This window comes from Mus caroli, unplaced genomic scaffold, assembly GCF_978045245.1.
Source record: "Mus caroli unplaced genomic scaffold, Mus_caroli_1 scaffold_4, whole genome shotgun sequence".
NCBI lineage: Eukaryota > Metazoa > Chordata > Mammalia > Rodentia > Muridae > Mus > Mus caroli.
Window position 1 is genome coordinate 103,165,766 of NW_028227259.1, and position 12,220 is coordinate 103,177,985.

At 42.2% G+C, this 12,220-nt stretch overlaps 1 protein-coding gene across 1 annotated transcript in view; it reads right to left on the reverse strand.

The window, feature by feature from the left end:
* Prkg2 (protein kinase cGMP-dependent 2) overlaps positions 1-12,220 on the reverse strand; it is a 108,999-nt gene that overhangs the window by 48,773 nt on the left and 48,006 nt on the right. Inside the window, exons 6-8 of the mRNA XM_021162709.2 lie at positions 10,092-10,155; positions 2,900-2,977; positions 1,581-1,675 (exon numbers count right to left, since the gene is read on the reverse strand). Of these exons, the coding sequence (XP_021018368.1) occupies positions 1,581-1,675; positions 2,900-2,977; positions 10,092-10,155 (237 nt within the window). The remainder of the gene's footprint in view (positions 1-1,580; positions 1,676-2,899; positions 2,978-10,091; positions 10,156-12,220) is intronic.

The following is a 12,220-nucleotide window of genomic DNA, read 5'->3' on the forward strand; positions in this document are numbered from 1 at the left end:
AGCTAGAAATTAATAGAGAAAAACTCATCCTGTCTTTCAATTCTACTTTGAACTTGCTTACATAATAGCTAAAGCCCAATTTATTATGTTTTACTATTTGAGCTTTCTTTGAAAAATAAGAGATGTAAGAATTTTAGATAATCAGATGTGTCTCTGGGTAATTTTGGCGCGTTTTCCCTCCTGCTGTAATTATGCAGCCTGTCGTGCAGAGCAGCAGAGCAGGAGGGAAATGTGTGAGAGTGAAGAAAACAGAGCAGAAAGAACCTGTTCTTCAACAACTCTCTTCTTCGAACACAGGTTTTCAATAAAACCATTTGGTGGCAATATAAAATTGAAGGGATTCTTAAACAACCCCAAATTACTCACTTAAAATATGTTACTCCCAAAACGTGTCTTTCTCTGAACTCTATCTTGTTATTTTACTAAGATATTTTTATTTAGAAAAATCAGTTCTTTTTATGTGGGGGGTTGTGTGTTTGAGGAAGTACAAAGTTTCCCTTGAGCCACTTATCAGCTTTTAAAAACTTATTCCCATAATGTAGATCAACTGTAAATAAGCTTATACTTCAATAGACGGGTCACAAAGAAATTTCAGATGCATTATTTTGAGCGGATGCTAAGACTTGCAAATTGAACTCATAAGAAAATTCCTAAAAATTATTTTTGACATATTTTAAAGATACCCAGTGTGTGAAAAGTTGTGACTTTTTAAAAAATTCTATTCAGTTATTTATTATGTGTGTGTGTGTGCTGTGTATAGTATGTGTGTATGTGTGTTGTATATGCGTGTTATATGTGTGTGTGGAGTGGTATGTGGTATGTGTGTGTGTGGTGTGCATGTAGTGTGTGTGTATGTGTGTGGTATATGTGTGTAATATGTGTGTGTGTGTGGTGTGTGCATGTGTAGTGTGTGTGGTGTGTGTGGTGTGTGTGGTGTGGAGGGGCTGTAGTGTGTATGTGCGTGTGTGGTGTGTGTGTCTGTGTGTCTGTGTGTGTGTGTTTGTGTGTGGGGTGTGTGTGTATGTGTTGTGTGTAGTGTGTGTGTATATGTGTGGTATATGTGTGTTATATGTGTATGTGTGGTGTGGTGTGGTATGTGTATGTGTGTGGGGGGGGCTGTAGTGTGTATGTATGTGTGTGTGTGTATGTGTGTCTGTGTATGTGGTGTGCGTCTGTGTGTGGGGTGTGTGTGTGTTTGCATGCTGTGCACACATGTAAATGTCAGAGGACAATCTAGGGGTGTCGGTTCTCTCCCTCCACCATGCGGTTCCTGGGGATCAAACTCAGGTCCTTAGAGTTGGCTGCAAGCCCCTCTGCCCACTGGCCCTTCTTGTCAGCTCTCTTCTCACATTTTAATACAAAACTAAATTGCTGAGCAGGATCCTTTTGCAAACAACAGCAACATAATACCTTGCTCTAACGTCGTTAGGTTAATAATTTCCTCGCTTTACATTTTTCTGCTAATGTTTTTAAGCTAAGAGTTAATCTAACACCTTCTTGATCTTACTGATTTAAGACTTTCCAGTTTCTTCCTGGGCAAAATGAGTGAGTGGGTTAAAACCTCGTGTCCATGGACCCACCTGATCAGAGCCTTTTCTCCGAAGTACTCTCCCTTCTGCAGTGTTTTGATCAACTGTGGCTGATCATGGCCCTCTGTGCTCTGTGTGACTTTCACCTAGAGGAAGAGAGACATTCAAAGCAGAGATCAAAGTAAACGAGGGGTCTGAATGCACAGCCATCACACAAACGCACAGATCTATCTGAAGGAGGGAAAAGAAGAGGCCACATTAGTGGTGCTGTAGTCAGGACAACACACTACATCCGCTCTGGTTCCGGCAGGTACGAGATAACCCTCTGTAACAGGGATTCCAAGTCAACCATTCAAGTAGCCTCCCAAAGTCAGTTTTTATTTGTATTTTAATTTGATTTTTGAGGCAGGGTTTCTTTGTGTCGCCGTGGCTGTCCTGGAACTTGCTCTGTAGATCAGGCTGGCCTCAAATTTGGAGACCACCTGCCTTTGCCTCCCAAGTGCTGGGATTAAAGGTATGAACCACTATGCCTGATTCCAAAGGACAATTTTAAGAATGTAAATCCAGTGATTCTTCCTGAGAGATCCTCATAGTAAATAATATTATTCTTATAGGGATTTTTGCTGCTTCAAAAATTCTAATAGTCTTGATGACTTAATCAGGAATCAGTCTGAAGTTTGTCCACAGGTAGGTTATATCATGTGGACCTCCAAGACAATGTCAAATGATGTGGTACAAAGGCTCACAGCTCATGTCCATTTCAAAGGGACCCACAGGCTAGGACGGTAGAGAACTGAAACTCAAACTTACGGTGTTCTCTATTTGAGCTAGAATTAGTCCTCTTTAATATGTTATTAGCCATTGTTTCTCACTGGCTAGACTTCGTGATTGATATATACGTGTCACCACGAATTAATATTTTGAGATGCAATTCCTTTATTAGCCAGAATTCTCTCGAAGAATGAGACAGTGCCCTTTGAGCTCCTTCTATTCATTGCTCTTCATACCTGTTATGTTAAAACATTATTCTAGCCCCATTCTCAGCTGTTGAGCTGACTGACAGTCCGATGCTCTTTTCTAAAAAGGGACTCCAGCTACTACAGACATACACACAGTGGGGCTTCCACAGAACATACAGTAACCTGTGTGCAGTCACTGACAAGGGACTATGTCATCTGTGGGCAATCAGGAGTAGTCTGTGTATTCCTCTCCAAACCTGGGCCTCGGAGAGAAACCCAGAAACTCTAAGAGAGATGTCTCATCACCCTTTCAGTCAGGGGCTTCCGCCACAGCCACAGAGAGCAACACTACAGGGTTAGCATGCTGAACCCAGGAGAGGCCTTTTAACTTAAACTTGACTTAGCATTTACCTTGCCTTTTGCCAAAATGAAAAACGTGCTCCCTTCTTCTCCTTCTCTGATGATGTAATCTCCTCGGTCATAGTATTCCTAGTGGGATGAAGCAAACAAACAAAACATCGGATCAAGTGGGGTCTACGACTGAAGCCATACAGGAAACAGAGCCCTTTGTGTCTTTAAGTGAGTGTGGACTGCCTGTGAGCTTACCCTACCTGTCATCAGTGCTGTGATAAAAATTAAGGAGCGTTGCCTTATTGATCAGCTAGAAGATATGTGCTTGTTCTTATCTTTTCTTGGGAAACCTTCATTTGCAATATTCACTTTCAGTTACCGAGAGCAGAGATACGGTGAGAAGCAAGAACAAGACGACAGCCGGGGATACAGTGTGATCTATGGACTGCAATGTCTAGTAACGGCTAAAGAGTAGGTCCAAGGTTCAGAAAGGAACGCATGATTGCATAATAGCTTGAAAATACTCCCAGTGGGTATGAGGAGAGGCAGCCTTCGTTTCTAACTCTGTGAAACACACCACCTAGAAAGTGTTCATATACACAACAAGTAGCTCTGCTATGCACATTGTTTCTAAACAGTCTTCATCAGAAAAGGTCCCAGCAAGAACAGAACCTACATGTGCAGATTCTGGCTTTAGTGTTGATTTATCCTCATGAAACTGCAAATGATCACTTCTTTCTTTTTCTTTCTTTCTTTTTCTTTTTCTTTCTTTCTTCCTTCCTCCCTTCCTTCCTTTCTTTCCTTCCTTCCTTCCTTTCCTTCCTTCCTTCCTTCCTTCCTTCCTTCCTTCCTTCCTTCCTCCCTCCCTCCCTTCCCTTCCCTTCCCTCCCCTCCCCTCCCCTCCCCTCCTCTTTCTTTCTTTCTTTCTTTCTTTCTTTCTTTCTTTCTTTCTTTCTTTCTTTCTTTCTTTCACTAATTTTCCTGTCTTTCACACATAGTTGTGCGATTTGAGAGTTCTTGGTGAGAAAGAAGTACCCACTTGTCAGAGCAAAAGAGCCACCCAGCATCATGGAACACAGACAGATCACATTGACCCCCTTCTGTGTTGTCTTCGTTTGAGGCTGTCTCAACTCAGAGAAGTAAGATGGATTTCTTAATAATGTCTACAACAAACTGACAACGTAATTTCACTCATTTGTTTCCTTTAGACTGGAAAATAAGTTCTAAACTAAATCTACTTTAATGTGTTTGCTTTTCAAAACCTTCCTAGTCATGGAGGCAAAATGAGCAAAGTGTAATAGAACAAATCTTTATGGACTGAATATTACTCCTCACATCAGTGAATATACCTTTCATTCTCTTAGCATTGTATACACGTAATTAGACATTTCAGCATCTCTCAGAAAGACACATGAAACCAAAAGAACCAGATCCTAAGCCCATTTCTACATGGAATTGCTTTTAACTGAATACATCACCTGAGTACCCTAACCTTCAAAGCTATAGAAATGTGTTAGCTTTCTGCAGCTTCTAAAACCAACAGGCCCAGATCTAGTGGCTCAGAGCAACTCCCTTTGGTTAGCTTAATGTCTCTGTGGATCGTAAAGCCCAAGGACAGAGGAGAGCAGCTGCGTAAGCTCTTTCAGGATTGAGTTTGAGGTATTAGCAGGCGCTGCCTTCCATCCTGAAACCTCCAGGTACAGGAAATCTTCCTCAAGTTCACTGTGATGGCTGGCTGAACTTGCTTGTGGGGACAGACTGCATTTCCTTCTCAGCTGTCAGTGGGGAGTCAGCAGGGCTGCTCTGAGCACTGGGAGGCCTCTGTCTGCTGCAGTCTCCTTGACAGCTTAGAACAAGCACTGCATGTGAGATTCTTACTCACTTAGGACTCTTCCCTAGTTTCCACTTCTGGTTCCACGTAGAATGACTCTCTTTTTCAAGGGCTTCTGTATTTACATTCAGCCCATCTAGCCAACAAGGGGTTGGGGGATGGCAGTGCGTGAGTACAATTCTGTATATCCCCAAAATACAGTGTTTTCTGAAATGTTGGAAACACCTTAAACACAGTAAATGTTTATTTAATAACTGATGTATTAAGGAAAGGGACTGTGGGATGTGCTTTATGGCCACATCTCTGGACCTCAGTTTGTCCTTCTGTATCTACAGCACCCAGCATTGTCTGAGGATGAAGTGGAAATGTTCATGAAGTACATGGTAGAATTTTTTGGTACACACCAGGCACCTAGTGCCTGTTAATTTCTGTGACAGGACGGATGGCAAGCTGGCTCTCAGAGTCATCTATGGCTACCCGAGGAAGTGATGCATCTGTTGTTGTATTAACCATATGGTTAAATTCTGTCCTAAAGAATAAGGCAGAGGCAATGCATGTCACTTCCGAGCCAGACCCATGAACCATTCCATGTGCACATCCTTAATGGCATGGCCTGGAGGGACCTTGAAAACCATTTGCTAAATGACGATGGCAAAGTAGCCATTAGTTTACATTCCCAGATGACCGGGTGAACCTAACATGCCCTCTGGATTGGTCTGTGAATGAGAGATGGATTCTATTTTACACAAACAGTGAGGTTTTATGTTCACTTCACTTAGCCCAGCTCTTCGTTTTTTTTTCTTATTTCATATTTTTTTTCAGAAGCCTTCTTTATGGAGATGCTCTATTTCATGGTGGCAGTAACTATGACTCTTTAGGAATGACCACATCCTGGCAATCCAAGGTGCCCTCCCCCTGTAACTAATTAAAATACCAATCACTTCAGTGAAGTGGCAGTGTCCTGCCAGGTGGACCATGGCTGGGGATGTCCCTTACCCCCATTCCGATCTCGGTCCCCGACACGCACATGGAACAGAAACGACATGAGAAGCTTCTGATGGGCTACCAGGCTGTTCTTGGACTACTACAAATCCTCTTACATGTACAGAGGTGTGGTCTTAATTCCTGACGACCAGCAAGTTCAGAGGGAACAAGCTTGAGAAGGAGCACTGAGAAAGAGCCTTATTGTTTCTTAAAGGGTAACTTCCCCTGTGGAATCAGCCCAGGGATGGTTCTTTGTCACCTCAAACCGAGGAAGGAAGGCAAATAGTACCTCCCACTGTGTCGACAGCAACTCGTGGACGAGGAAAGCCTGTGGAAACAGGTCAGACCAAAAATATATGGTGGTAAGAACTGGCCATGATGCTGGACTGCCCAGTATTTGTCCACTAGGAAATGCAGCCAGTCAGGCCAGGGCGGCCACTGCAACCAAAAAGAGAAGAGCAAACAGTGCGGTGACAGCCCTGCGGTTACGTCGCAAAGGGTCCCTTAGAAGACCAAAAAGCCACGGGCATTTTCCCTGGAATAAGGAATTCACTGCACATGCTTGCTCGATATACCCATAAAGGTATGCACACATAGACACTGAAGTAAAATATAAAGTGTCTTTGAAACCGTAACTATACTTGCTCCTTTCATTTTGCAAAACTCTTCCAGTGAACCACTTCCATGAACTAGTAACGATCTACCACTCATGGTCTGAAAAGGAGTCTTTAAAGGAGGATGCCTAGGAGCCTGAAGAGAGATGTAACATACGTGAAAAAAATACATAGACGCACACATGTATAATTCATTCTCAAAACCTGTTTATAGAGCTGGGGAGATAGTTCAGGCAGTAAGGTGGTCATCTTATAGAAGCATGACTACCTCAATTTGCTCCCCAGAGCCCATACGTTTAAAAACTAGCTATGGGAGTGCTTGTTTTAATCCCAGCACTAGGGAGGCAAAGGAAAGTAGATTCCTAGGGGTCTCACTGGGCAGCCAGCTTAGTCTAATCTATGCATTCAGGCCAATATGAGACCCTGTTCAAGAAAAAAGGGGGTTGGTGCCCAAGGAATGACACCCACCCCACCGATTGTCCTCTGACCTCCATACACATGCACATACACATGTGTCCACACCTGCACACTCACCTGGACTACACATAACACACACAGAGAGCACTCACCCAAAGTACATGTAACACACAGAAAACACTCACCCAAACTACATACAGCACACACACACACACACACACAGAGACTAGACTTTGCCAAATATGATTTAAAATGGAAATCCCTAGAAGGAAGAGGCAGACCAGGGCACACTTTACAAAGCAGGCTTCACAATCCGTTTTCACACCTCGGTACTTCTCAAACCATAATGAGCATAAAAATCCCATTGGCGAAATGCTAAAACTGTGAAATTGGCATGCTCTACCAGTTTCTGACTCAGTGAGTGAAAGACAGTACCTGCCTATCTATTGGCAATCCAGATCTGCAATAGAATAAAGGCATTCACATTACTGTACCCCACTTCCCCTGACACAATGGGAACTCTAGGAAAGGCACAGAGGTGGGTGGGCATTGGGGTGTCAGTACTAAGGGCCACAGGGTCAGCTTCTAGAGCTCTGCCCTATACAAACTCCATGCTTTGCCCTGTTGTTGACATGGAAGCAGACACTCTTGTCTTCTCCTGTCTTCTTCATGACTGTGCAGATACACAAGGCACATTAAAGTTTTCATTATCGTCCATTGTTAGCACCACTCCAAACTTGCATCCTCCCTTAAGGCTATCTTTAGACAAATTCTAAAGCATAGCCGTGACTGTGCGCCATGATTCCTACTCTTCCTACTCCTGTTCTGGTCAGAATGTGAGCAGGGGCTTCCAGAAGGTGGCTGCCTCCCCAGCTCAATGCTCTGGGAGACCTGTGTTCAAGAAAGCTGATAAAAAACTGAACTATCAGAGACACTTGGTGGTGGAGTTCACAAGGTCTTAAACACAAAGGGTCTGAGTGAAAATGAGGATATGATCGTTCCTAGGTGTGGTAGAGGAGACAGGTTTTAGTGTAGATGTATGGGAGAGTACAGCCAAAGGCAGAGCAAGGAGAGGAAAAACGCACGTAGACTAACATGACCGAACCGGACATGAAAGCAGAGAGAAGAGTGAAAGAGAAGAAGATAAAAGAGCAAGAAAGGGGACCAGGAGCTGTAAGAGAGGGAGAAAGAGGGTGGGAGAGAGGGAGAGAGGGAAGGAGGGAAGGAGGGAGTGAGGGAGGAAAGGAGAGAGGGAGAATGAAGATCAAAAGAACCCTTTGCTGATGAAATGAGAAGGTGGAAGAAGGGAAGTCCCGCCCCCTGGAAACCCCGCCCAGAAGCCCCGCCCCTGGGCTGGAGTCGTTTAAAGGCCAGGGTAAGAAGAACTAAGAGTCACAGGTACTGAATGGGCCTGGTGGTCAACATGCTTTTTCATGCTAAAAGGCACCAGAGTTAGTCCTGAGTTTCTTTGGAACCTGCCAGCTCTACTGCTTGGTTCAGGAAGCTCTGATCCTCTTCTCTCCACCTTTCTCCCCCGACACAAAGGAAAAAACAGCTTCCCTACCAACCTCTAAGCAGCCTTTCAGACACCTCTTTTCTCAAAAACTGTGGAGATGTGTTGCCCTCTGAGAACTCAGCCGGTGCTTTATCGCAACTCCCTGCACTGGGGGTTGACTGTGGGGAGGATCTGTTTTGTAAATTGTGCCCTTTTTTTCAGAACTAAACAGACTCCATTACTCCCTCACTAATCACTACCACATCTGAGGCTTTTCACACATGACTGGGATGCATTTGTTTGCAAGGTGTGAATAAAGAGCGCCTTTATACACGGTGCTGCTGTCCACAGAGGCTGAGATGTAATCAAGCTCGCCTCTCGTGCTTTAAAAGATGAAGCTTACAAACTTGAATTGTGTGCTAATTAGTACCGGACTCTAGACCCATCTATGTATTCTGCGGCTGTTGCCTATGGCCCCTATAAATAGGTCTAATTGACCATATATTTTTAATGATGCCAAGTTCTCATATTTGCTGTCAGCTCGGAATGTCTCTCCGATGAAATTACTCTATTAGTAGTATATTAAAAACAGACTTTCTTAGGTTAACAACAATAACAACAACAACAACAACAACAAAAATATGTACATATAGGGCTTCTCTGGTTTGAAAGGAAAAACACCCTAAAAAACTGGGATGAATTATTAATTTGTAACATCTGTGATTGGTTTATGTTACACTGGGAAAAATCCCGGAGGAATGCAGAGTACACAGGTTTGTTGAATCTGACTTCATATCTGAAGTCCCAGGGGACAGGAGGTGAGGCATTGTGTCCCCATAGCCTGCCCTTCAACTATTCAATGGGTTCCATGACTGTACATGGAAACATTCCTGGTGTTGCTTAGATTTAGGATAAAATAATCCCTGCTTCTTTCTCAACACATAGGTCTTTACACTATGCCATGATTGATAGGGGTATGAATTTGTCAACAGATGGGCAGGCTTTTTTTTTCCTTTTTCTTTTACTTTGTTCCCACTGAAAGCAGCTCTGTATAAACATCACATCCAGTCATGATACTGCCACCAACCCCTATTTCCCCTTAATTTCCGAAAGGTCATTTTTCGGTTTCAATGAAACAGAACCCCCAAGAAAGTAAGAGGGGGTGTTTGCTCTGAGTTGTAATCTTCGAAACCTAAAGAGGATTACATAAAATGGTATCATTAAAAAACAAGGTACGTTATAAAATCATTTTGTTGGGTTTTTTTTTTTCACAATAAGGCTTGACGAGTCTTAAACTAAAACCAGCCATCTGGGGGATGCCAGGAATAAGCTTTTGAACACACTCCAATCTGTCATTTGCCTCTAGATATTGGAATAGGTAAAGTACTCAAGTGTGAGCTCTTAATATGTGTTTCCATGGCCCACAGTGCTGAGTATAGACTGCTTCAGGCTGGTTTCTGGGCACCTCCCCCACAGCATCAGCATCCTCCCCCACAGCATCAGCATGCCCTTTCTGTACCCTGCTTCCTAATTATGCCTCACTGACTCCTTTATATTGTGAAAACTCTGCAAGGGATTGTGATGTTAATGGGAGAAAATCAAATGCCTCTTGAGTAAGGCAGATTAGTTGTATAAAATGTACTAAAAAGATTAAAATATGTAAATCAAATTTCACTTTACACATGCAAATTTCTTTCTACAAGTTCCGAGTCTATCTACCTAACCCTGGCTGGCCCCTTATCTCAGTGTGAGCTGGCCTAAAAGATTTCTCACAACTGGACATGGCTCCTGCTCTCTGGACTTAAAATGTTCTCCCATCTTTTCCTCTTTATTCATTTACATTACTAATAATATGACTAGGTTCTAAGATCTAATGATATATATGTAGTTTTTTACGTTAAAATTTCTTACCACTTCCAAGCAGTCAATGATCTTGGTTAGTTTGTCTTCAGGTAAATTCTTCAACAAGGAGACACTTCAAAATTAAAAAAAAAAAATCTTAAATTAATTATCTTTTTGTAATCAAGTCCCAGCACTTGGGAGGCAGAGGCAGGCAGATTTCTGAGTTCGGGGCCAGCCTGGTCTACAAAGTGAGTTCCAAGACAGCAAGGGCTATACAGAGAAACCCTGTCTTGAAAAAAAAATTGAGATAGAGTCTCACAATGTAGTCCAGGCTACCCGCAAACTAATGATTTCCCCTGCTTTGGCCTTCTAAGAACTAGTATTATAGGCATACAACACCACACCTAGTTCTTACTTATGTCTTGGAAAATATATATTTCATACAGATTCTAAATTCTTATATTTTCATACTATTATAATAATGCACTTCAGTTTTTCCGAAATAAACATTCAAATAACTGAAATCGCCTAAATACAGAATCTCTTGACAATGGAAAATGGTCCATGTATACTGTACTCTTCCAGGCTTTTGTCATAGGTGCAGAAATGAAAATGTCATTTCTACAAAGGTAACAGTGACATCCCACCCACTCACTCGGGGGACCCAGACACACTGTTGTTGGTTTGCTAAGCGACTCATATCTGGAAAAGTGTTTGCTTCCAGTTCTCCATGTCTCTTCTAGTGCAGGTGGACTACTGTATTCAAGATGGAAGAGCAGATTTTCATCTAACTCCCTGTAATTAGGAAAAGATTGAACCCATGGGAACATGAAAATTACCAGTGACATATTCTTTGATTATTAATCTTACTGTGCTGTCTTTTTAAATCAGTGTTTCTAGAGGCAGGTAACAGGAACATTTGAAATAGAATACTGAAGCCCATTTATTCTTAAAAAAAAACATGAATTTCCCTCAGCACGATTAACTAATCTATATGATTAGATTGTTTTATTGAATCAATTTCTTTCTGTGTTACACATTCTTGACACCATTGGTATCAGTTCTATAAACGGCATTTCTTTATTACTATCTACCACTTGACACCCTTACAAGAAATATTATGCCACTCCCCAAATGCACGACTAAATCTTGTGATGGTAGGGAGCTGAAGGCAGATTCTTGCACACATGTAACATGGGGTACTAGGCCAGAATACGTGTGAGATCTGTAAGAACTCCTGAACTGGTGCACAGAAATTGCAAAACACCGGTGTGAGCCCAGCTAGCGAGCATATAAATAAACGCATGGTGATGGGTAAGGAACTAATGGGATGAAAAAATGCCCCCATTCTTACAAGTTCAAAGTGGGTTAAATCAAACCCGAAACCTGAAGAATACCTATGGAACAGTCACTAAACTTCCAAATGCAGGGGGAGAGGAGAAGAACAGACATCTGTGATGACATCAGAGCCCACAGGTACTGTGGGAACATCTCTAACTTCACTTATTATAATAATGATAATGTTATTATTCCCTTACAATGAAACTTATTATTCATTCATTTAGATTTATTCTGATTGAACTATGTGTATAAAATTGTACCTCTTTATGAGGTTCTTTGCAATGTTTCTATATATGTATAAATATGCAATGTTTAGATATGGGTAAACATGTGTCCTCTAAGAATTTATCATTTTCTTATGGTAAAGGCATTCAGAACTCTCCCTCCCAGCGTTTGAAATATGCATTACATTGTTGCTGTGTATAATCATCTTATGGTGCAATATCACAACTTCTGACTCCCGTATGCCTCTAGCTTAGCACCTGCTGGTCAACCCTTTCCCATTGCTGTTGTAAGCATCTGGGAAGCACCGCTCTGCTCTCAAGGGCTACGCAAGGAACTCTCTCAGAGCCTACATCTGAGTACAATTATGCTGCACTTGTCTGTCTATGCCTGGCCCATTGCACTAAACAGAACATTCCCCACTTTGAGTCATGTCATCCCGAATAATGAGTTTTAATCTTTTTCTTTACGGTTAAACATTCTTCCATTATGTGTACCACATTTTCTTAATCCACTCATGGCTGATGGTCAATTAGATTGTATCCATTTCCTGGTTATTCTGCATGGTGCTGCAAAGAACATGGAGACACAGATGTCTCCTCCAACATACTGATTTCATTTCCTTTGGATGTATT